This window comes from Rutilus rutilus (assembly GCF_951802725.1).
Source record: "Rutilus rutilus genome assembly, chromosome: 12".
Classification (NCBI taxonomy): domain Eukaryota; kingdom Metazoa; phylum Chordata; class Actinopteri; order Cypriniformes; family Leuciscidae; genus Rutilus; species Rutilus rutilus.
Window position 1 is genome coordinate 22,842,847 of NC_140217.1, and position 27,023 is coordinate 22,869,869.

The 27,023-nt window shown below is 38.7% G+C and overlaps 1 protein-coding gene across 1 annotated transcript; it reads right to left on the reverse strand.

Annotated features, from left to right (window-relative positions):
• Nucleotides 1-7,122: 7,122 nt before the first annotated feature.
• Nucleotides 7,123-22,457, reverse strand: lmo4b (LIM domain only 4b). The gene is made up of 5 exons (XM_084425500.1): nucleotides 22,096-22,457; nucleotides 19,855-20,095; nucleotides 13,781-13,877; nucleotides 13,255-13,410; nucleotides 7,123-10,407 (listed from the first exon to the last, which is right to left on the reverse strand). Exons 2-5 carry the CDS (start codon nucleotides 20,088-20,090, stop codon nucleotides 10,399-10,401), a joined length of 498 nt encoding a protein of 165 aa, XP_084281626.1. The 5' UTR covers nucleotides 20,091-20,095; nucleotides 22,096-22,457; the 3' UTR covers nucleotides 7,123-10,398.
• Between the last annotated feature and the right edge of the window lie 4,566 nt (nucleotides 22,458-27,023).

Sequence of the window (27,023 nt, forward strand, 5' to 3'; positions counted from 1 at the left end):
GTTCACACGTGTTTAATTATTGAACCTACGGGTTAATTATTCATGTCCATAATATGAGTATGTGGCTGGAGTGGGAGAGATAATATTTTTCCAGAGAATGTCTTTTAAAGGGACATACCAGGAGTATTGCAGCCAGCTGGCTGGAGCTGTATTAATGACTGAGAGAGTTTAGTTGTATGAGGCTGGCCATAATGGTAAATGCATGTACGATTCGCAAAGAGCTCCGGCCTGGAGAGTGAGTGTGTGTGTGTGGGGGGGGGGAGCTTTTAGAGCAATATGGGCTGTTTTAACACAGCTCCACTCAAGTACCGTGATGCTTTATGCCTAATGAGAAACTTGGATCCCAGCCGTCAGAACTATTGCTTACTTTTGCTATTTGATGACTTTTTTTCCACTCTCTGGCTGTCTTATTACTGGAATGTTCTCAATTATCGTGTTACAATTTTAGATGTTTTGGTTCTTATGTGCATTTTAAAATCGAGAGGGCACAATATTGCGGTTGCTGTCAGTTCAAGACATTGAAGGAAAAAAAAAAACTCTGCGTGTTCCTCAATGAAATGGGCTTGAAATGTGTCACATTCCTTCCTGATGAGTGCACTGATAGTGCTGAAATGTTGACTTACATAATGACAGAGCTAAGTGCACATAGTTTACACCCATCCTGACACATTTACACATCAGCCTCGGCACCTGACCAAACATCCCATACGTCAAAAACCAGTATTTTTTTCCACTTTGGTAATCTTTACAAGCGTCTCTAATTGCCAACTATTATACAAATAAAGAATTTCTGTTTAAACAGTGATGTTGTGAGTGTCTGCCTTTTTATTTATCCTTTTAAAATATAAGTTTGAGGTCGGTAAGATTTTTTATGTTTTTGAAAGAAGTCTCTCATGCTCACCAATGCTGCATTTATTTGAACAAAAATACAATAAAAACAGTAATGTTGTGAAAAACTGTTTTAATATATTTTAAATGTCATTTATTTCAGTGATGGCAATGCAGAATTTTCAGCATCAGTGTCATATGACTCTTTCAGACTCTTTCTTTTCTTGCTGCTCAAGAATCATTGTTATTATCAATGTTGTAAGAAATTGAGCTGCTTAATATTTTAGAAATGCGTTTTTTTTGGTAAATCCAATAATTATGTATATATTTATTATTATATACAGTATATTGTATTTATGTTTGATGAAATTAGAAAAATTTATGCACTATTAAACACTCACAAAATTAGTTATTCGGATGAAATGAAAGGGCTATTAACCTAAAAATGTCTTCATTACAAAATTATAATGCATTTTTAAACTCATCACGTCATGGTGTATTACGTGAAGTACAACAACCAAAGTGTTAACACTTTAGAATACTTCTCCATCATTAATGAATAACTACACAGGAATAAATGAGTAACACAATATTAACATTCTAGAACAAGAAACTTACAAAAACCTCCAAAGTTTACAATGACTTAAGTCATTACTAGATAGTTATCATGCTTTCCACTTTATAATACTGTTCCAAATAATTAGTAATTCCTTCTTAAGTATTTGGTAATACTTCATAATACAGTAGCTAATTACAAGAGGGTTACCATGATCTTTAGAATGAATTATACATAATGCATTATTCACATTAATTATGAACCTGTATAGTAGTTCTTAGTAGCTCTCTGGGAGGTATGAAAAAAATAGTAGTTATTGATTAGCTAATAGTGAAGTACCTCATTCAACTGTGCGCTATTACTTACACATTAATTGATGAAAGTTTCTTGTTAGTTAGTTAGTTACTAGAATGTTAATAATGCATTACTCGTTTGTGTGTAATTATATTTATTAAAGGGGTCACAGAATGAGATTTCAAATGTTCCTTGATCCTTTGACAGTTAAGAGTTCATTATACTAAAATACAAAAAAATAAAAATAATACAAAAAAAAATACCCTGTAAATTTCAAAACTCAAAACTTTCTTGTTATTCCAAAAACTGCTTTTATTGAAACTAGGGCTGTCACGATGTTAGATTTTTCACACCACGGTTATTGTGGCCAAAAGAATTCACGATATCGATATATCGCGATATCTATAGAATCTATGGGGGGGGGGGGGGGGGGGTATATAGTTTTTCTTTTTTACCCAACAAACATAAGGATACTGATAAACACAAGGCACATGCATTTTTACTTCTTGCGTACTCAATCTATGGCAAATTTTTGTGAAGGAAGACAAGCATGTGAAGTTTATCTGGTTTCAAACTGAAGCCAAACACTGTCTGAAGGTTTCCTGAAGAACTGAAAAGCTCAAACCTATTGTTACACCAGCTCCAATAAAGTCATGCAGATAGCAGATTTGAATAAAAAAATCAAGTGCAAATACAAATACAAAAATAAGATGAGTAAAGTTAATAATCACCCTTTATTAAATAGATGAACACAGAAACCCCCTGTTAACAGTTAATGTCACGTTTCCCATTCCATGATGACTAATAGCCGCGTCGCGTCTGACAACTCGAGGTATCGCACACCGGACACGCACTTTCTCAGTTTATGGCCAGCAATATCATTATGTTTAAGGACATTATGGAATTGAGATAATGTCTGTACTATGTTATGATTATACTGTACAATTAAATACAATAGTTGTTAAGTCTGTGATCTGAACACTTTTTTCTGCGCTCTGTGTCGCGGCAGGATTTTGAACAAGGTCCTGAGCCGTTGCTGGGCGCCGCGGACAGACGCCGAATAGAACCGCGCTGTGCTTCTCGTCCGGTGTGTGTACACTCGAATACAGAATGTGTTCGAATTTTAAAGACGTGGCGCTGCGCTTCTCGTCCGGTGTGCGACCACCTCTAAGGTGCTGTTTTCTTTGAAGCCGAAGAACTCTGTTGTTAATACTGGCGAGCTCAGCTTACTTTTTTCGGGTGTGGACAGAGTGTTTCACTCTAGCTGCGCGGGCGCGGACGAGCGCTGCGTCTAGAAAACGCCAATATCGCCAATACCGGTATATTGTATTGCTCTAAATTAACACGATGTCGATATTTCATGCTTTGAATATCACGATTATCGTCAATACCGGTATATTGCGACACCCCTAATTGAAACCAAGGCAAGCAAACGGCAGGATCTAAAAAGTGGAGACTTGTGACGTCACAGGGCAGCTTTGGCCCCCAAAAATGAAAATTATGTCCTTAATGACTCACCCTCATGTCATTCCAAGCCCGTAAGACCTCCGTTCATCTTCGGAACAAAGTGGAATAAAGTCGTTATTTTTGTTTACTTTTTGCGCACAAAAAGTATTCTCGTCACTTGATAAACTTAAGATTGAGCCACTGTAGTCACATGGACTACTTTGATGATGTCTTTATTGCCTTTCTGGACATGGACAGTATACCGTACATACATTTTCAATGGAGGAACAGAAAGCTCTCGGACTAAATCTAAAATATCTTAAACTGTGTTCCGAAGATGAACGGAGGTCTTACGAGCTTGGAGCGACATGAGGGTGCGTCATTAATGACATAATTTTCATTTTTGGGTGAACTAACCCTTGAACAGTGACATGAGAACGAGAAAAGATCAATACAGGATCAATACTATTACTTTCCAAATGATCCTAATGCTAGGATAGTGGGGGTTTTTTTTCCCCAACAATGTGAATGTCTCAGTAGTGCATTATTTGTTTGTATTCGGTGTATTTCACTGTGGATTATTTGTACATTTCGGTGGAGGCTTTGCAAACAGACCTTTACTATATGGATCTGCCAGCAACACCACAAACATGTAAGTAGTCATGTTTATTCTAATGCCTGATCAGTGATTTCTGATGTAATTATTCAAGTTCAGACAGATTATCTCTCAAAATATCGTTCAATACTGTTTATGCATCAGTAAATCAAGCCAGTGACTATACAATCAACTTCACGTCGTTTCTCTTAGTAGGATGAAAATAATCGTATTTAAAGCGATAGTTCACTTTGAAATAAAATTTTGGTATGTTTTAGCTTACCTCAAGGGCATCCAAGATGTAGGTGTCTTTTTTTCCGCAGTAGTTTCAATTTTGATATTTTTAGGTCAAACCGTTCTTGTCTGTCAGTCATTTAATGCAGGTCTATGGTCACTGTCTCAAAGAGCATGCACAGAGTCCAAATTAAAACAATTCCCCATCGTCCAAATTAAACAATTCCCCATCGTAAGTACACATTGATGGCCTAAGACACGAAACGAGCGGTTTGTGTGAGAAAACGAACAGTATTTATATCGTTTTTACCTCTTATACACAGCCACGTCCAAGTGATCTGAGGGCGCGCGCGCATCCTGGTGTGTGACGTGTACGCAGACTGGTGCATAGACATATACACTAGATGTCGCCTTAAAGACATTCGTTCCAATGAACTGCCGTAGACAAGGCGACATCTAGTGTATATTCTATGCACCACTCTGCGTACACGTCAGATCAGATCACTTGGACGTGGCTGTGTATAAGAGGTAAAAACGATATAAGTACTATTCGTTTTCTCACACAAACCGCTCGTTTCGTGTCTTAGGCCATCAATGTGTACTTACGATGGGGAATTGTTTAATTTGGACGACGGGGAATTGTTTTAATTTGGACTCTGTGCATGCTCTTTGAGACAGTGACCATAGACCTGCATTATATGACTGACAGACAAGAACGGTTTGACCTAAAAATATCAAAATTGAAACTACTGCGGAAGCAAAGACACCTACATCTTGGATGCCCTTGAGATAAGCTAAAACATACCAAAATTTAATTTCAAAGTGAACTATCCCTTTAAACTGTGATTAAATTATATAAAGAAAGCGATCAAAGAACGATCCCTTTCCAATTGCCCAAGCTGTCAATCAAACAGTGCAAGTTTATCTGGACACTTGCCAAAACTCGTTGAAATCAATGATCACAAAATCATGACGCTGTTACAATGTACAGTACAACAAAGCTTTTACTGTATTTTACATAGTGTTTGCATTGTTATTTGGTGAAAGCCATGGTGTACTTTCATACGCGATCAACTGACTGTAATCTGCTTAATGCTCATCACTGCAACCTTTCATGTGATGGGAATAGATCATTATGAGCAATACTTTCAGTTTTCACAATTCATTAATCTCGATAGCTGTTATAGTAAAAACTTAGTAAAAGTTTTAGAGAGAGTTCCACATGTAATACTAGCTATTTCATATGCAAACATGTCAGCCAATCACAGCAGTGGCCGTTTACACTGAAGTCTCACAGCAGACACGTCCCTTAAAACAGAGCGTTCAAATCAGAGGCTAAAATCAGGCTTGGAAAAATGCCTTTTATTTATAAATTATTACCATTTTTGATGTTAAAATCATACTAACATAATAAGGGCACCCCAGGAAACATTATAAAATAATAAAATAATCCAGTCTATGACCCCTTTAATGACAGAACACATATTTTTGTGTGAACTATCAGAAGCAACCCAGCTAAATATCTTGCAGCTAATTACTATCAAGTTAATTACTTGCAGCTAACAATAACACATGTTAGCACGCTAAATGCATTTTTTTATATATACATACATACATACATGAATTTGGCAGATGGGAAGCATGAGGAAGAAAAGACTAGTCACTCCATGCATTTACAAAGCATGATGGGAACTAAAAATGGTGCTATAAGTTTCAGCTAATATCAACAGAAATTATTCATGTGGCAAATTATTTAAGTTAACTTCTATTTACATTACATTTTACATTTAGCTGACGGTTTTATCCAAAGCGACTTACAATTGCTATATATATGTCAGAGGTCGCACACCTCTGGAGCAACTAGGGGTTAAGTGTCTTGCTCAGGGACACATTGGTGTCTCACAGTGGATTCGAACCCGGGTCTCTCACACCAAAGGCATGTGTCTTATCCATTGCGCCACCACCACCCCCCCTTAAATTTGTATTTTACAAATTTAAAATGGATTGTACACAATGAAATTGTGACAAAATGTTGTTTTAAATATTTTAAGTAAATTGAGCAAGAAGCAAAAATCGTGCATGCACTTTGTATGGTGATCTGTCTGATTAAAAGTTATTTAATCTGTTTGTTTGTTTGTTTGTTTTGCAAAAATAATCAGCAGTCTTCTTTATAGACATACATATGGTCCCCACACAGACACTCCACTTCCAAAATACTGCACACCTCTATTCACAGAACAATATATCACAATCTCAGCACCCATCAAATGAAAGGCCTGCTGTGATTTTTTTTTTAACTTCCTATACTTAATCCTTTCTCATGTACCCTGTCTTCAACAAGCAAGCTTTGACCTGTTCAAATATCACAGCATTACAGGCCCAAACATGTCAAAGCCTATTCATTTGCTGCTAAGATATTCTCTTCCTATCACTCTCTCTCTCTCTCTCTCTCTCTCTCTCTCATTCCTATCTTTCAATAGGAACATCGGGAATTTTATTGTCTCCATTTTTTTTATCCAACTATGTTGTTTAAACAATCCTCTCCTGACCAATAATTTGACTTAAGTTCTAATTAAACTATTTATCTCTTCCCCAGTCTATGTTCTACATAACACACATTTTGAATCAAAGGGAAGCTTTGTATGACCTGTTTCTCCCTGAGCAGAAAAGCCATTTGTTTGGCTCCATTGTGGTGGCTTAGCTCCATTAACTCGCCTTCTTCCCCACATCAAAGCCACATCTGACATATGGATTATGAGTGGAGAAATTACGTTTTTTGAAATATGTCGCTCACTATCTACTATCGAGTTTTGCTCTGGGAAAGGAAAACCTGAAAGTTTAATTTTAACATTGCTCATTCACGCCACATTTTAAGTACAGCAATAAAGGCAGTAAAATATATTAAATATAAACATATGAAACCTTATATATTTTTTTTTACATTAAATTGCATATATTCTGTACAGAATTATTGTTGTAAAGACAACATTAACAGCTATAAAGGCTGAGCTAAAAAGATAAAGACCAAAAAGATTGATGATATACAGTATATAAATTAAATATACCAAAAAGATATATGTTATATATATATATATATGCAATTTCAAAACAAAGCCCTTTCAACGTGAGAACGTTTTAATTGGAAAAACATGAATGCTGGAGAAATCTTGAATTCATTTCCATTTATTAGGATCAATTTACTCCGGTAATTGCTTTAACATTAGCAGATAATTGTCACATACATGGCTCTCGTGTTTGCAGTTAAAACACTAAATTACTTGAACAGATGTGAGTCTGACCTTTGTTCCAGTGAAACAAGCTAGCTGCTTTCAAGTATCTAAGCTATGTTATGCACAGTATAAAGCATGTCTAAATATAACTTGAAAATAATGACAATATGTTATAATCATCATGACCAATGTAATTATTATCACAACTGTTACTTCTGCTGAAATTAGAAGAGCTGTTGTCCAACACCAACTGTTGTTGGACTACAATCACCTGTTGCTCATAAAAGTATTTTAGAGATCCTGTATCCGTTACACATTATACCGGCACCATATAGTAAAAATAACTAGAGGACACTTTTAAACTTGAAGGTTAGATGAGCATTTGTACCGATCAGCAGACAACTGTTATGGTTTCGCAATGAGACCGTGTCTTTTCAACTCACAAACACAAAAAAAGCCTTTGGAGCTCTATGATTTTCCTCTGGAATCGTTTGGTTGAGAGTTATTTAAATGTACTTTAGCATGAGTCTCTCTACAAAAGAGACCAAAAGACATTCCTCGAGTTTTACAAGTGAGGCAAACTCTGCTAAAGCACTTAGGAGATGGCTGTGTTTTTAGACCGGCTAATTTGAATTCCTGATGCACTGAGAAAAAAAGGCAAACTCTTGCACCTGTTATGACTACACTTTCCATGTTGCTTTAATGAAAGCATTCAAAGTGTATTTCCACCAAATAACTGTACACCGTGCATCGAGATGTTTTGCGCTCTCACAATGTAGCTCTAGTGTTCTTAAACATCTCACTCAACAAGGTTTGAGCAACAGATGTTTTAAAATTTGGAATATGTTCTCAGCAATGAACATTATGTTGAATATTTCAGCAAAATATGCACATTTTCACTTCAGGTCAGTAAGTATATGGATAAAAATGTTTTTGTAGCAAGATCTCCTCAACTACACACTTAATAATTAAGGTTGATTGAAAGGCGAATTTGGCATTGATGGTTCCATGAAGAACCTTTAACATCCATGTAAACTTTCCGTTCTTTATAGTGGAAAAAGGTTCTTTAGATTATAAAATGGGTAACACTTTATTTAGATGGTCCACTTCCTAAATATAAGTATCTTTACAGCTACATGTCAACCAACTCTCACTAGAGTATTAGTGTGCTTAATATCTGATAACTCTTTATTGTGACGGTCTTCAAACAGACATTCTACTGTCTATAAGTAACTTTGCAACTACATGTCATTCTACGTTATTCTACCCTAACTTAACAGTCTAATAATCCTCAAACGAGAGTTAGTTGACGTGTGGTTGCAAAGTTACTAATAATTAGTAGAATGTAAAAAAAAAAAAACAGGGTTCTTTTAAGAATTGTTCACTGAAAGGTTCTTTGGGAGTATGTATGGCATCTAAAAAACTTTTTGGAACCTTTATTTTTAAAAGTGTATGAGCTAAACAAAATATTCTTTGCGATTTAATGAAGATACAGTTTTTGACCTTGCCACAGGCTGTAATAAAGTGCTATAAAAATTATGGATATGATGAAAGATTGTCGCCATGCTCCCTGTCCACCAGTCTGACAACTGAGTGCGGATTATAACAGGGTATTCTGGGAATGCAAATCAGACCCTCTTCATACCCATTAAGTCGAGCAACAGCTTCAAACGCCGATTTGTTCTGCAAATAGCCCATTCAGTCCGGGCCCAAAAAGCTGCAACACCTTTCTCTCCCCCTGCGGTAATTGAATCTTCAAAGAGGCATTTCCACCCCCCTGTCCTCATCCGCCACAAGGACCGTGGAATGAATAGCCTGTTCATATGAAAAGAGAAGAAAGTATACATGTTTATCCATGTTTAATTATCCACCCCGTCATCTGCATTCATAATTACGGCATAAGAACACGGGCAGACAATTAAGGGATGGATAGATGGTCCACGATGGCACCATATTTTTTTCATTAAAAAAAAAAGTAGTTTTGCTAATGAGCACCGTTCTCGAGAGAAACTCAGCAAGATGAATTACTGCTATCATACAAATCCTTTGGTCTCCTGATGGAAAATTGGATGTAGAGAGTGTTCTTTCAGATACTGTACATAATTCATGTTGAGTGACTAAGTGACAAGAACACCTGTGATAGATTTAGGACTAACCCAATGTAAATACGCGGTGCTTAAAACACATACAGTAGTCCACGTACTTCATTGAGCCTAAAAACACTTTTCACATGAGGACTTTAAGCCAAATTTCAATCTTTGACACAGAAATGCAGTGAACGGTTTAAATAGGATTAAAAAAAGGAATGTTTTTAATCTCATTTTTTATTAATTAAATACACCATATCGGAGCAAATGTCTCTGAAAATATCACAAATAGATTTCTCTCTCATTCTGCATTTATAGGTTGACAGCTATGAGCTTCATTTTTTGTTTGTTGCGTGGTTTCAGGTTGGAGGGAAAGGGAACAGGGTTAGCTGCTGTGTAGTATGTACGGTAGCCACAATGGGACAAAAACATTTACATGCATACATACTGTACATGGTAGTTTTACAAATACACCAAGAGTGTTCATGATTTGATTTCCACAAAAAAGCCACGGATACTTCTTTGAACCCAGTCTTCAGGATTTTTATATCATCCGAAATGAAACACATTCCCTTTACAACATCTAAAATATAGAAAGAGAAGATACCATGTTGTGAAGAAAAGGAGAATAGACAAGGTAGGACAAAAATATAAAGGAAAAAAGAAAGTCAGTATTCCCCCACTAAATTTTCAAACAAGTGTTATGAAAGCAGATTCAAAAAAGCGCTGCAGTGGATCAGCTTCGTTTGTCATTTTAATTTCACCCTCCTGTCTCTTTTTACCCCAAAACAACATCCTCCGGCTGGTCTCTCTCTGTGACAGTCTTTGAGTCCCTCGGGATCAGAGGTCTCGCATGGGTCAGTTCATGGAGTCCTCAGTGTTCCTCCTCATGGGTATTTTCCATCCATGATTCAGGAGTTTGGAGTAAAGGGCGAGAATTGAATGAAAGGGGAGACTCTGACTATTGCAGGTCAAGGTGAAGCTCAAGCCTGAGTTTGGCGCTCTGGTTCGAAGTAGCGGAGCTTTGAGGAAAGGAGTGGGATGGGGTCCGATCCAAAAGGTCTTTTGTGACAATGAGCTAGGGGCTGAAATGAAGGCACACATCCTGCTTTGAGCAACACCTACGTCCTAACACACCTGAAGAACAAAGAGAGAGAGAAAGAGACCTGTTAGCCACACTTAAATAGAGAAAAAATGACAACCACTAAATGGGTCAATGATACATTTTGTCAAAAAAACAAACAAAAAAAACAAGGAAACATAAAACTTGCCAATATCTTTGACATGTATTCATTTGTGCAGCATTTTCAAAAAAAGATTTGAATGAAATTTAATGAAAAGGCAAGTGGTGTAGCTAAAATAATCAAATAAAAATAAAAACTGATAACATTTTACATTTGTGTCTATTAATCATAATAAATTTGTCTTAATAATGTTTTTTTTAACAAAGTTTATATTTTGATATTTTCTCTTTTTTTTTTACAAACCTAAATATAATATAAATATATTATCTCTTGCCATGTCACAAAAGGTCAAATGATCTGATATTTTAAGAGACTTATTGACCTTGACGCATAGTAATGAAGGTCTGCGTGGGTACTCTCTAGGTCTAGGATATTTCCTATTTATTTTAATGTTTTTCTTGTTTTTAGTTTTTTTGCATGTTGGTCTCATCAAAAGTATGAATGCATGAAACAAATTAAATAAATGTTTGTTTTACAGAAATGTCTGAATCAGTCTTAAAACAAAATAGCTTTCAAATAGAGTCATAAAAATTGCATGTCCTCTTAAATAACATACTCATTGTCAAATGAAGACTGCCAGCTCTGCTAAAGCCCCCCTGCTAAACTTATTGATCAGCAAGGGCTTTCAAACCCATCTGCTGCCCTATTTCCTCTGCATTTTAAGGACATATTGTAAAGTTAGTCTCTTTTTGTCTCACTTTTAACAAATGATGTGCCACAGTCCCTGGGGTGCTAAGTTCTTGCGCAGCCGAGACAATTATCCCAACATCCAAGTCCCAACGTTCTGCTTTCACAGACAGTCATGGCAAACTTTTCCACCCTAACATTCTCCTTCCTTTTGTTTTTTAAACATTCTGGGGGGGGGGGCAATTTGCTTTCCACGTCTCACCTCAAGTTACAAAGGGGTTTCAGGCTACTGTAATAGTAATTGCAAGCCCCCCCCCCCACACCACCCCACATTGGAGGGCTAATTAAAGAGACAGAGGCTGTGAAGGTTTGGATCCCCTGGGTTCAGGCTCAGCATGAGAAATGTAATTTGTCTGTCCTGAACAAAGAGATTAGGGAGAAGCCGGAGAGCTACTTAATAAATGAGCATCAAATGTCCTCAGCCGTGGACACGGACAGCACCAATTATGTCACCATGAAATTGCACATAATAAAAACAATGGCTGCCGGACGAGGCCTCCTATCTGTCTAGGGAAGCGTTCATTCTCTTGCGCGTGCACCATTCTGCACCGGCTTGTTTCGGTTCCCAGCTCATTTCTATATAGGTTTGGAGAAGCAGGAGAATTGCACAAACTGCTACATTTGAGCAGAGAAAACGCACAGCGATATCATAAATTATGGTGTATCTTCACTGCAGTGAGTAGCTGAGCTAAGTCTTTCTTAATAATGATTCAAATCTCTCTGTACCAAGCGAAAAACACAACTGTTTAAGTATCTCCTGAGGACACGTGGACCTTCTCTATTCCTACTGGTGAAGAGGGGCATCTGGGTGTATTTAAGAACTCTCTCTCCGCTATAATTAAAGCAGCGAGGCCAATATTCAGATTGCATTTTAGCATTAATAATTCAGCTGTTTTCACTACAATTGATGTCGGCACATAAATAAACAATGAGGCCTCATATTTACACAGTGGCAGCCGCCGAGCGAGAGCAGGGAAGAGGAAGGAGAAGGAAATGGAAGGATGGCGGCTTAAAGAGACATTTAAAATTAAGCTTGATAATGCAAAGGCTTTCAATTTGAAACGCAACACGCTCTTGGAGCTAATTTGTAAAAGTGACGATGCCTTAAAAGGCCTCTAAAAGAGCACTGAGCTTAATGGAGCTCTTTCCCCGCTCGCTACATCTCTCCTCAAACCATCTTTTTCCTGTTGAAGGTGAAATAAATGTTCACTAGGAGACTCGAAAACTGTCCGATCTCTCCCGTACGGGCTCCCACATCCCCGTTGTCTCTATATCAATACTGATTATGTGTCACTGAGCCGTTATTTTCAGTGCTGCCGAGTGATACAATCGGCTGGTGGCTGACTACACAATGAAGTCTTATTGCGGACGGTCCCAAAGGCGAGAAGAGGAATTAGGTAAATAATTTGCCTGCTTGCCGTCTGGTTTTGTTTATTTAAAGCTTGCTGTGCAGCGTTGGAGGAGCAAATAGTCAGACAGAACTGTGGAGTTGAAAACATGGACGAAAATGGGACAGAATGCTTGACGAGAATGCAAAGTCTTGTTGTAAAATTAAACCAGATTAAGATAGAAAAACACGTCTTATGTTATTTCTATAAGGAGCAAAGTGATGTAGTTTGGGTAAATGAAGATTTGTGTTAACAGAATTTGACACGGTTTACATATTGTGGAACACTGCGAATGGATTATACATAATCAGTATTGAATATAAACGTGTCAAGGTTAGGGAGGAGGGAATCATTTTCACCTTACCTGTCCTGTAACTAAAAAGATTGAGTTTGCTCTGATCTCATTTCAGCAAGTTAACAATAATTGTGATAAATTAGCTTTCAGCCAGGACGAATTACGCTTGTCTCCCATACCTGAACTATGGGAGCTCAGCATTATATCTGTTCCTTAAAACTACAATATGTAAATAAAGCAGATATAAGAAGCAATAATTATGATATGTTAATGACTGAATGGTGTGTTTGGATATGAGGATATATACTGAATCTATTATCAGAGGAATCTAAGTGGGAAACTTTGATAGCAGAAAGAATGTGGCTCTCACTTTCTGGTCAGGCAGTAGAGGGTTAGTCTGCAGTGAACTCAAATGGCCGTTGATGAGTGCTGTGGGTCTGTCGTGTTCGCAGAACAAGCTGCCGTTGATGTAGTGAAACCGGTCACCAGGGACCAGCCGGTTCCGGCAGGTAGAACATGTGAAACACTGCAGGAGACAATAAAAAAGGACTCCATTACCCACAATCCTCAGCGCATTACCTGCATCAGATCTCTGATCAATCTCTAGTAAGGTTAAATCATTATATACTTAATTATATACATTTCTCATCATTTCTTCTGGAGGTTCTACATGCACATTTAATGCATACAATATTTTTGATTTGGTATCAATCATTATATATATATATATACACACATATACAAACATATACACACACACATACACACACACACACACATAGAACACCATAAGACAATCATTGAAAAACAGACTCTATGGACTGTGAAAGGATTCTGGAGTGCAATGGAGCATTTAATTTTAGAGTAGCAGTGGTCACTTAAAGATTAAAGGTTACCTTGAGATGATACACGTTTCCCTGTGCCCTCATAACCAGTTCACTGGCCGGGATGGACTGACCACACGCGCTGCATGCCCCACTGTTCCCAAATAACCTGTGAAAAGACACAGAGACATGTTAGCATAAAAACACCTAAATCAAAACAGTGTGAATGTTATAGCATGACAGAAATTACCATTGTGAACAAAAATATAAAATGAATAACTACGAACACAATTATTCATTAAGATAGTACAAAATGAGAAAATATATATATATATATAATTTTGTGGGCAAAGTCACACATCATTACCACATTTCATACCATAATCTCATGACCAATATCTCCTTCATTGACATGTTCTATTTTCGTTCAGAGTGTGACCTGTGCATACATTTTTTTATCTGTTTGCTTTAAAGACTAAAGTTCTCACTGTATATTGATGACACTTTAAAAGTAATAAGCTACATTTCAGTATTTTCTTTAAACAAACCGATTGAATAGAAGACTTGGAACATATATAACCATTCAAAAGTTTGGGGTTGGTCAGATGTTTTAATGTTTCTGAATGCACCAATGCAGAATTTAATCAAAAATATAGTAAAAACAGGAGAAAAAAAAAGAAAAAAAGTTGAATTGTGAATATTCAGCAGACATTACTCAAGTCTTCAGTGTTACATGGCCTTTCAGAAATCATTCCAATATGCTGATTTGATGCTAAAAAGTGTGTGTGTGTGTGTGTGTGTGTGTGTGTGTGTGTGTGTGTGTGTGTGTGTGTATATATATATATATATATGTCTTCACTGTTACATTTTATCAAGCCTTGCTGAATGAAAGTATTAATTTATAAATAAAAAAAACAGACCTCAAACTTTTGAACAGTAGTGTATATAGTGTGTAAGTGATGTGGGTGATTTTTATAATGTTTTAATTATTTATTTATTTTCTTATTGGAGATTGACAGCTACAGTCACCATTGTATGTAAGAGAGCAGCGTGAATATTTCTCAAAACTTCTCTTTTTGAGCTCCACAGTTGAAAGTCATATACGTCATATTTAGAACTATTTAGGGTGAGTAAATGAAATTATTGGTGACTGATAGTGTTTAAATAAAACACACTGGAGATGCACATGGTCCTTATTAACACTGACACTACTGAATAGTTCTGTGTGCATCAAAGAGGTTTGTTAACCTGTTTGGCCTCGTTTTACTGTAACAATGAAATCCCTGCAAGGATAGTTTAAATCATTTCAATCCTCTACCCAGGCCTCCCTTTCTCCCTCTCTCAGTCTCTCTCTCAAACACGCAAGCAGAACAAATTACATCTTCAATATTCTGATGTAGGAAAAATAAAATCATAGTAATATCAGCAAACCAAATGAAAAAATCCTGCATCCTGTCCTCCAAAAGCCTCTACCACTGGGACTAAGTATTACCTTTGGTGTTCATTTTTTGCAACCTAATAATAACCTAGAACATAAGCAATCAGGGCCTAAGAATATTTGATTGTACATCTAGGCGAAGACACAGCGCATTTGCCATTAGGACTCAAGCGAGTGCTCAGTCACCGCCGCCTTTCCATTAGAAACCCTCGGCTACCCGGGTTGATATATAATGTGCATGGGTTAACCTTTTCAATCATGGTGTCAACACTTTAGATTTGCTTCTGCTCATCTCTTTCGTCTCTAACCTTCCCTCTCTCTCTCTCTCTCTCTCTCTCTCTCTCTCTCAGTCTCTTGATAATGAAATGCTTGCTCCTGCTTCCTTTCTATCTGCCTTCTGAGTCCACAATTTAGATTACTTCATCTTCCCGAGCAACAAACTGAATGAAATTTCGATTTGAGCAGAAAGTAATTTACTGGGATCTGGACCCATTTGTCATCATATCTCACTGGCTGTTTGCTCTATCACTGCACTTTTCCTATGCAATCAAATAAGACCACAGCTTCTGACAAGCTCCAGAGAGAGAGAGAGAGAGAGAAAGAGGGGGGGCTATGAGGAAAGGAAGCAAGAAAGAAAGAAAGAGACTGTTATAAGGATGGAGGGAGAGAAATAGGGAAAGGCCAAAAAAAGGATAGAGAGGAAAGAGATGAAGGAAACGTTGCGAGCGTGTTCCACGTGTACACGGTTACAGATTCAAGGAGGATTTCGACCCTCAGAATACTTTCAACTCATAAAGCGATAATGTGCGTTGTGCGAATGCCGATATAGCATCACCACACACGAGAACATAGCATTCCGACATAGAAACAGCTGTCGTCTATGACATTTTGCATATGCATGTGGCGTTTATTGAGGGCACTACATGACGAGCAAGTGAAGCTTTAAGAGTTTCTCTTCAGCGGCGGATGTAGAGTGAGGGGGGGGGGGGGGGGAGGGGAAAACAAATTTGGCTGTGGCATCGATTGGAGCAGCTCAATCAAAACTCAATTTCAAACGTAATTAGCTGTAGGCTTGTGACAACAGCATGGCTTCAATGGCGTCGATGGGCCAGTCATGCTAGGCAAATGTCAGGGGGGGAAGGTCTTTAAATGCTGCAGTTTGATTCACCTGTAAAATGACATCTTCCCCCGGCCTTGAGAAAGCAATCTGCCGAGCCACAACGTGTGCTTGATTTGACAATCCCAGAGCACTTGCACCTAAATTCGCTTACAAACACGCATTATTTGGGATCCGGGCTCAGAGCGTGCTCCCCTTTTAATTGCCCCGTTGTCTTTCAGAAAAAAAAGAAAACAAAAGTAAAGCATCTCCAGGCAACCTTTTTATTTTCTTGCCGGTCTATACGCAGCGTAGCAGGTTAATTATTTGAGCATGGGATGGCTGCAGATAGCATTTGATTTAAAGGCCTGAAGGCTTTAGGTGCTCAATTAAGTTGCTATCAGTCTGCTCCTCACCTCTAATGGTCTCTTTCACCATTGAACTCTGGTGCTGACGAGGGGAGCGATATCATGGGTCACCATAATTAAAGCCAAGGGACTCTTTAATTGCATTGACACCACCAGTTTTGGCTTCCTTCTTCTCAAATCAGCCTCTCCTTTGTAGTTTTCTCACTTTCTAGGTATTCAGCCCTTTGATCAATCAGAGGAGGAGGATTTTGTCAGCGAAACATCGCAGAATGCTGATTTATTGACTTGTCTCGGAACAGGCGGAATAAAGAAGGGGCTACAATCTACGACTGTCTTTCATTGCGAAAGCAAGACAAGAAGTCTGTCTGCGCTCCATAGGCGATGTCTAGAGGATTTAATTTGGATACCGACTGTGAGGTAAAATACAACCTAGCAGGGCTGTTCTGGGCCATCTGGCAGAAGCTCGGCCTCTTAAGCGGAACCTTTTGAGTGGAGTGATGTAAGTTGGTACAACAATGATTTCTGCAACACAGTCCATTATAAAAATGCCTCTCAACATTAGCAGCCAAAGCACCTTAAAAGCAACGGGCCATATTGATACTTAAGCAGGGCTTTGCATAATGGCAATGTTACATTAGAGAGAGAGAGAGAGAGAGAGAGAGAGAGAGGTGGTGGGTGGGGTGGTTTTTGGGACGGGCAGGGGGAGATTTTACGGCAAAGAGAGCGGGGGGGGCGGGCGGCTGGAGGGAGCTGAAAGCAGCCAAATGACACTCGGTTAATTCAGAGTAACAGATCTAGTCCCAAGTGGATTGAAGGCCTTGAATTAATTCTGTTATGACAAATCAAGATAAACGTTTCCCCTAAATTGCATACGATTTAATTAATTTCTGAGATCCAAGTATTTCCTGGCTTAATAGTTCACATGCTCCCGTGCTGTCATAGTGCTTGAGTGGGCAGACTTCAAAGTGATATTAAATAACCAACTATTAGATTTACCTAGCACGTTCTATTGGAAAAGTGCCATTTAATTACCTGGCTCTATTCAATTAAAAGGACAGTGTTTTTCCCCCCAACCTACCGGTCACATGATTGCTCACTCCCCAAATTAATTCTCTCTCTCTCTCTCTCGGTTCTCTCCAGCTCACGCAAATATCAGCCATGGCTTAAGGACAACATGATTTCAAATGAATCCCTCCTGCTTCTCTGGGGCTAAAACTGCTGAAATCTACAACTCAAGCCGGTTGCCCTTGTGCTTGGCACTGGTGGCCTCGAGCTGAGTGGTATCAGAAGCCTATCATCCCATGTCATTCCCCCCCTCCCATCTGCCATTAGGGAAAATGGGATGCTTTTCACTCGCGCCATACCAATCAATCGCTAAGCCTTTTTACATCAGTGGTATTAATATAATTCTGGATATGTAACTTCATTATTTACACAGCAAGGGCAATTTAATAATCCATTACAAAAATAAGGGAGGCCCCTTTAAAATCCCCTAAGGGGACTGGCCTTCGCAATAATCCCCTCTTCTCTCTCTCTCTCTCTCTCTCTCTCCCTTGCTCTCCAGCTCTCTCAAAAGCCAATTTGGTTAATTAAATGTTTTGTTTGCAATGTGGCTCTCATTCATTTCGGACACGTCATTGGAAGCGGATAGGAGCCAGGCACTAGATCTCATTAGATAAAACCCATCAGGACTAAAGGAAAATGGAGGGGGACTCTAATTAAAGCTTTTAATTGTGTGGACTCACTGTCAGATGTTATTTTTCCCCTCTCTCTTATCTCTCCTCAGATCACAGGCTTGCGCGAGTTGCGTTTTAGCTCCGTTCTCCCGCCCGACGCGCTCTCATTACAAGGAGAAAGGTGTAGCTACTTTTCCCTCCCTGCTCGTTTTAATTAGGCTCACAGGCCCGAATCTAGCGGCGAGCCTTGTAGACTTGATCCCTTCAGATCAGGTGGAGTGGAAAGAGTGAAGGCACTCTTCACATTTGGACTGGTCGTCTCAGGTTTGCTCTGGTTGACACCTGTTGTTCCAGCCTGCCGGCAGCAGTGTCAGTGTGGGGCTTCGCTGAATTATCCAGGGGCGAAGCGCATGCCAAGGTAAATACTCACTAATGACTGTACCTCTGCCAAAAAACACTCTTTTCTGGCAGGAAGAGCAGATATATCACGGAAACTTCGTTTTAAGAATTAACTTTTAAATTGGCCTTCCTGTTTTTGTGAGAAAAATATAGGCATTCCATTATCAAAGTCACTCACACTGTGTTTTTCCATTCCTCAAAACCAAAGAAACTATCCAAGAAGGCTTCAAACTTCTCAATGCGAGAAGTTCTGGGGGGCTCTGAGGGTTTTTATTTTGCCCTTGCAGAGGTCACGGTGTTGAAGGATCAGCCTGTCAAATCAGGCCATCCACATCAGCTGAGTGAGACTGCCGGGCCGTCACCCAGCCACCGCTTTGGGTGTCAGACTTACTTGCATAAATATTTAAAAAGGGTCTTTTTGCTAATTAAATGGTCTCTTTGTGATAAACAAAACATGGCAGAGAGGATGTGAAAACTCTTTTAAATTCCTGCAGAGTCGAAGGTCAGCTCTGCCTTACCAATCGAGTTTTCTAACGTCTCGTAAAGCAAACACACACACAGCGCGGCTCCTTTAGCTTAAGGATGAAATATGGCGAGAGCCACAGACTTGCAGATGTTCTGGAGAAAGAATCTCCTTCGTCTTCTGCTCTGTCAACATGTCAGTGGCTTGACCTCTTTTTTAAGAGTGTCCCGTTGAGGGTTTAACCAGCGCGCTTTAACGAGGGCCGCTGACGGCACAATCCGAGACACATGTTCTCAATGGAAAATACGCTCTGCTCCGTGAGAAGCTTGATGGCTTGTAACTTTTTCCTTAATATCTTTTTTTTTCTTGACAACCATCACTTCATCTAATCATTACATGCCTAATGTCATTTCATGTGGTCGCTGGACTGTCATAATGTCCAGATGTATGAACTATCTGAAGTTTGGCTTCAAAGACCATGAAAAAGCAGCCGAGCAAAACTAAGCTATCCTCAAAAAGATCAGAACACATTACTGAAGACCCCATTTCAAATTAATTTAACAAGCGCATCAGAAATCTGAAGAAACTTGAGAGAATGCCCTTTATGAACACAAAAAGACCTCAGTGCTGACACGTTCTTCAAACACAAGAACATGGTTGTGATTGTGACTTGCGCAGATTGAAATGAATAAAAAACGTGTCTAACCTGATGTAGTCGTTTCTACATAGGATCATGCCACTCTTGGTGTAGCAGGATGTGCCGATTTCTCCGAGCTGTGCCTGGCAGCAAGAGCATTTCAGACAGCGGCTGTGCCAATAACTGTCCATGGCATACAGGAGAAAGCGATCGGCAATCTTTCCCCCACAGCCTGCGCAGCGCTTCCACGACAGAGATCCCGCTCCAACAGGTGGGGGCTGGGCACTTCCTCCAGGGTTCACCATTGTGTCTGCAGAAACATATAGAGACAGAAGGGGAGACATGGTTAGAGGCGAGCAGTCAGGCAAAAGTTAAGAAGTTTTTCAAATCTTTGTGGCTATAGGATATCACAAAACAATAAAAAACGGCATATTCTTTAAATAATTTTTTGAAAAAGCTTTTTTGCTCAAAGCTTTCCTGCACAAATTTCTTTGCTACAAAACATAAAACTATTTAACTATAAACTATACAAAAAAATGTAACAAAAAAAGAATTGTGACCCTAAACGTATTCGAATACCATCAGCATTACTTACTGAATCCATACATCTTGCAAAGTCAGCACACTTTAAGTTTCTCACAGAAGTCTTGTCATTGCAGTATCTAAAACACCTGGAGCCTGAACAGTGAGCCAAAATACTGAATGTTTTCAGAGGCACGCTTCCTAAAAGCTCTTTTGAAATAATTGAAATGCATATAATGCCTGCAAGCAAGTCTGAGAATTGTTTTAAGTGGCAGGCTGTCCTTGATCTTTATCTAAGTGGTGAAGTCAGCTCCTTTGGTCCATTTGTGATAAATGTCTGTTCGCTGATAACATTAAAGTCGCTGGAACAATTAAAGAGGCGCTGGCTCTTGTTAGGTTGTCTACATTGCTTTTAAACTACATTTACCTGAACCTTTGTGTGTGTGTGTGAGTGCGTGTGTGTGTGAGGGAGAGAGAAACAGAAAGAGCGACCCAAGTGCTACTGTGGTCATAACTGGAGCAGTTAATTGGGGAACCCTTGAAGTTGTATGATCCATTCAGAGGTCGACATATTCCACTCGCTTTCACTTAGGTTATCAGATGACGGATTTCCAGCCAACATCATGAAGAACATTCGGCAGCATTCGCTTTAGGGACTGGTCACTGCCGCGTGAAATTACCCCCGGTATGTTGGATCATTCAGCATACGCAAGAATCAGTTAATGCCAGCCTACAGAAATATCTGCCTCTGACAGAAATCACATTAACCACGGACCCTCATTTATGATTGCAGTTTTGTACTTTGCTCTGTTGATCCATCAGTACCGCATGTGTGCACTTCTGCTCCATCCTTCCACTAATACATCTGAAATTTTAATCTTTCCCAGGTTTCATAAGGAGGACCGCTGGACCGAAGTGGGAAAGATTAAAATTTAAGATATATTCGTGGAAGGCTGTAAGCCAAATCTTTGTTGAAAGGTAATTAGAGGAGAAGAGAGAGGCGGGGGGTTGAAAACATTGCACTGAGAGAGGGAGAGAGGCATTCAGTAACCCCATTAGTGGAGGCTCTTAGGGACAAGCAATACCTTAGTGCTGATTAAATCTAAAGGGAGATGAATCAGAGACCGAAAGTGACTCCCCCAGATAAATAAGATCGGACCGTCGTCAAGTTTCATTCCCAGTAAGAGGGAAGAGGGAAGATTTGAAGAGAAGGAGGGGGTGGCTTTTAAGTCAAATGGGCAAACTCGAGTAATTACACGGACAGGCAATTTAAGCGAGGGGATGTGCAGAAATATAAAACAGATCAGCAGCCCATGGCCAGTAATACAGATCGCAGCTGCTCCTATTACAATGCACAAGGCACAGCAAAACATGCAGAATTGCACTTGTGTTATGGATTGTTGATCCTCTGTACAGCATGCGCGCACTCCCAATGCGTTCATTTGATATTATAAACTCGAAATGCATGCAATTTCCACCGAGCCTACATGGTCTTTATATGGGTAAACACACAAGAGCAAACGCTTATGTTTACTATCACAATCTCTAGTTATGACGTTATTTGTTACGCGCGTGACATGCAACACAAATGGCACATAATAATAATAATAAATAAAAAAGTTCTAAATAAAAACTGACATATTTGATGCTTACAAGTGTAAAGGTTTTAATACTGATCTGCAACATTGTGTCGCTCCATAACAAATGTGTCTCCTACTCGCGACACTATGAAATTACTATTACTATTATTCCTAAAACAAAACGTGAATTGTAGAGAAATGCACTTACCGCTTTGAAATGTAATGGTTGAATGGTTGGTGAGAAATGTACAGCAGTCTGTTTTCTCTGTACACAATAAAAAAATAACGCGCACAGTCCAACAAACTCACACACAGAGCGCGTGCATGAATACTTCTCGCTGCTGTGAAAGAGTCAAGGAAATGGAGTTTTCAGATTGTATTTCCACTGTTGCCGTCACCTTTTTCAAATGTTCTGGTTATCACTGGAAAGATCAGCGGCGGTTTTGTTAAACGAGCGTTCGAGAATGTCTTCCGTAATTTCCATAGATGAAGCGAGCGCCCGTGTTTGCAACTGTCCTCTCGCGCTGTTGTCTCACCGTTGCTTGTCGCTTGTGCTCTACATGTGTCAGTGACAGAAAAAAGCCTAGAGTAAACCTCATCTCACATGATGACGTCAATCAGGCTGCAGCCAATCACGACGCACTCCATACAAGCGGAATGACAAATCCAGCCAATCAGGAGAAGTAGAGATTTACTAAGACACACACTGTTCAAAGGAGGAAAGATTGCGGTTGAGTGGGTTCTGTCTGCTTTTTGGGATTGGATAGGGCAGTGGTTCTCAAGCGGGAGGGTCGGGACTCGGGACCCACTAGGGGGCCTCGGTAAACTTCCAAGGGATTCCAATTAAAGATAAATAGTTACCTATAATATACTGAAATAATTTCACAATTAAAACGCAAAATCTGCTAGAATATATGTGCATCATATTTCTTAATCTGCAGAAAAAGCAAGAACTTTTCATAACCTATCACATTACTACAACCATGGCAAAAACGTGTCAGTTGTTAACATAACTAAAATGTTTGTATTGGTTGTTTTCACTTTATTTACTCATGTTTTATTTCATTTAGTAAACAGTTAGGCCCTATAAGCTATTTACAGAGAGTAATTTAAGTAGGCTAATGACAAATGTCTGCAGAATCAAATTCTGCTTCTGGAGAACTGCAGTGTTCACAAGTGTATTTTTTACTTAGGCCTATATAATATGTATTTTCATTTGTTATTTTTTTTTTAAGTTTGAAACAAACTCTTGTTTTTGTTATTACAGCAGAAGTATACAGGGATAATAATCATATGTAGGCTGTAGGAGATACATTAAAATACTGACTTTGACAGTGGGGGACCTAAGATTGGAAACCACTGATAAAAATGGCACAATCTGTGCATGTAAAAATGATAAGAAAGCAGGATTCAGAATTCTGTGAAAATATTTATCCTTCAATCGCAGACTATGGTCCTTCTTATATAAGTAGACCAAGCTTTCCCATATGAAATAAACTTTTCAATCTTTCAATTTTCTATATAAGGTTGACTAGGGTATGGAAACTGTACAAAAGTCCATTTAGTTTCATGGACAACAGCCAAGGTCTTGCTTATGTTCCTTATTACAGTGGCGCCATCCACTGGTGCAAAGAAGAACTACATTAATGGATTTTTTAGTAATATATATTTTTTTCCTTTACTAAGACTAATCATAAAGTAATCTATTAAATCATTAATTTAATTAACTTCTGGTGCTGAATATGTCACAAAAAAAAAAAATGTAAATTTAGAAACACCAACATCCACAATATTCTTCAACTAAGGAATATTAAATAAATAGCTGTCCGTATAGGCTCTATACCCAGAGATGAATTCTTTGCTATGGCAATTGCTCATGTAGGGTTGTCTATTGCTCACATTACTGCAAATAAGTGATTAAATGTTTGTCATTTCACAATTAAAGAACCTGTAACCAGCTAACAGTTTTTTCTGCAAAAAGGCCTATTTAACTTACTGAAACTGAATTTCTGTTTACTTACAAATGCACAGTAACTTGCCTTGTGTAAAAGTAATGCTGTCTTATGCATTATTGTGCTCTGTCATGAAGACATGAACACGTTCAATTAATGAAAAATGACCGCTCTGCAGTTTTTTTTATGATATCTTTATAATAGTTTCCAATTGATTTTCATTTGTCACTCTGAGAACTGTCTTCATTCAATGTTCCAGCCTAAAGAAGCAAGAAGTGAAATGTTCTGTGATGTTCTACAGAGTTTTCACTGGGCAGCTAATCTTTATGAGACAAAACTGTGTAATTATGAGTTGCCTCTGGATTCATTAGTAAGATGTACATTGTGTAAAGAGTCTCCTATACCAGATACTAATGGTTTAATTGTCGTTGGTCTTGCCTGATTGCAGTGAGCAGTTTGATTTCCCTGCAGGAAAGGCAACTCTATTTCTCACAGGATTGGGCTCAATTCTCTCCAACAAGAACAATGAGCCAAAGATGGCAAAGAATGTATTTTCCACGAAGGAATAATTAATTTATCTCAACTATTAAAACTAGTGGGAAATTATGGGATGACTCTGAATGGGGGCCTCAGAGGGAAAGCTTTGTTTGTTCTTGGGCTGTTTTAATGAGCTTTTCACAAATGGCCAAGAAAAAATACTTCTTTCTCTTCTCCTTTTGCAATATGATAGTCACACACAATAATGAGGATGGGGTGCTTAGGGAATCCCATGGAAAAAGAGCAACACCAAGCCCCTGTTTCTGATCTCCTGATGTCCTATAGCATATCCTCAGCATCTATGTTGTGATTGCAAACAGCGAAAATGGAAAAGAAACGCACGGGCATAGAGCAACGACACTATTTACACAGCAGAGAGAGAGAGAGAGAGAGAGATGGTATAGTATCAATACCCCCACATAGGGAGAGAAAGAGCTCATAATGAAGTTTGTGTCCTCTGGGGGAAACCAATTGAAGCCAGTAAGAGATATAGAGTATTCACCGTGATGCTTCATTTCGAATAAGAAATTTACCCCTCATGATATTGCATTATTATGCTGTTAAACTGAGTGGCTCTCCATCACGCAGCAATGGAAAAAGTCTGAAAAGGCCTTTAAGACATTTTAGATCCATAAAAACACAACATGATATGATTCAGGTATGATACAGGAACTGGAATAGGACAAAACACTGTGTTATCCCCATTCTAAGACAACATTCTCACACATGGCAGTTGAAATGTAGCTGTGTCCGTGTCAAGGCCTTGCATTAATACAGAGAATATGGATTATAGATTAATAAATACAAATGCCTTTTATAAAATGTTGAACGGTAGTGGTTGAAAAATGATACTTTTCAGTGAATTTAGCATTGTAGCGTGGAGTTCCCAATCAGCAAACTGCCCTTCATTGAGAGCTGATCTATGGCCAAATGAAATGAAAAGTCAACTGACTAGAAATGTTTTTTCAAATGTGAATTCAATGGCGCCTGAGGTCTTTAGTCATATATCATCTATGTGAGGATATGTTGCTAACACTTCTCCGTTTTCCATTATGAGCTTGGCGAGTGTACTTTACCCAGGTGAGTGGAACATGCCTGCAGCACCTAGATGGGTGGCGTGACACTGAGAAATATCGAACTGCATATTTCAAGACAGATTGTTTGTTCTATACACTCATAAAGATGGAGAAAAAATCTCAAAGTCATTTCTTTAATAATGCTGTTATTGACTGCTTTGATCAATCTTGTGTCAGCAGCGAGCAAGTAAGTGAGCTTAATTAAATACAAATCGATAATTCCTTAACAAATAGCGCATGGACTCGAGAAACAGACCCAGCAGAATTAATCGGGGAGCATTTGTGTAGCTAAACGTTTGGGAAACTTCATCAAGAATTCAGCTCTCCATCTTTGGTGAACATTTATACATTATGCATGTCATTTAAATGCAATTAGAGGTCCTAATATGTTAATCTCTTTCATTTATCTGGCAAAGCTTTTTTGTAATTACATTGTTGTAAACAATGATAAAACTGTGTCCTCATGCATGCAATTGGATAATTGGCTACTCACAACACATTTAGTAGATTAGACTAAAACTATTATACAATCATATCTGGGAAACTGGCTGTAAGATGCCCACTGTGTCTTAATTTCCAGTCATGGATAGCTGATGTAACGGAGAAACACATACTTATGGGTGATTTGGGGTGTGTGTGTGTGTGTGTGTGTGCATTTTCATTTTTAGCTTTTTTTATTTGCACAGTCCAGAAGTCATGGGCCAACTAGATTCAAATCTACATGTCCCATATGAGCACAACAGCTCAACAAGTGTTGCTAAAACTGTCAGGCCAAATCTCTAACATATTTTCCTTGTTTTAAATGGCATGAATGAAAGCTATATACAGTGTTTTGCCTGGATTGTCAGGGAACATCAGACTCAGAGACAGATGTTAGTTTCAAACCACAGTTAGTTTCAACCACCAATTGTTCTTATTAATAGAGGTCCAGGAAAGATAATCAGGTGAGTATGGTAAAACTGCAGGTGCTGAGTGGTTGACAGTATGATAAAGAAATCGTTGTTGTGTTATCAGGGTGAAGAGGAGATTGTGGATCAGAGGATGAACGGAGCACACACCTCGTTGATGGCAGAGCATGAGAATTCAGGTAAGCAGATGTCCGGAAAACTTGACTTACAGGAAAAGTCACAAGGAAAATGTAGGAGAGGATTCACAAGGAAAAGAATCACAAGAACACTGAAGTATCGCTAGGAGAATCTTAGTGTAAGTTGAGTGGGTAAGATGGTCCATTGTCCATAGATGAGACCAGACAATCACTGAGTGTGAGGTGTGTGTTTTTATCCAGGGCTAATGAAGTGCTGATTGGCATGCTGATGTGGTGCAGATGATCAGTAGGGTGAGAGTAAACGTTGGGTGTGTGAGACAGTGGAGCCTGGTGAAACCGTGACAAGGCTGTTTACACAACACCATTTTCAACCAAAAACATACAACTTTTTATGCAGTTTGGTTGTTCATTTACACGACAACGCTGTTTTGGGGCCTGAAAAAAAGCTAACTTTTGAAAAAACGTGTTTTAAATTGCTTAAATTGTTATTGTCTCTGTGTAAACTACAAAAATGCAAATTTGTGAA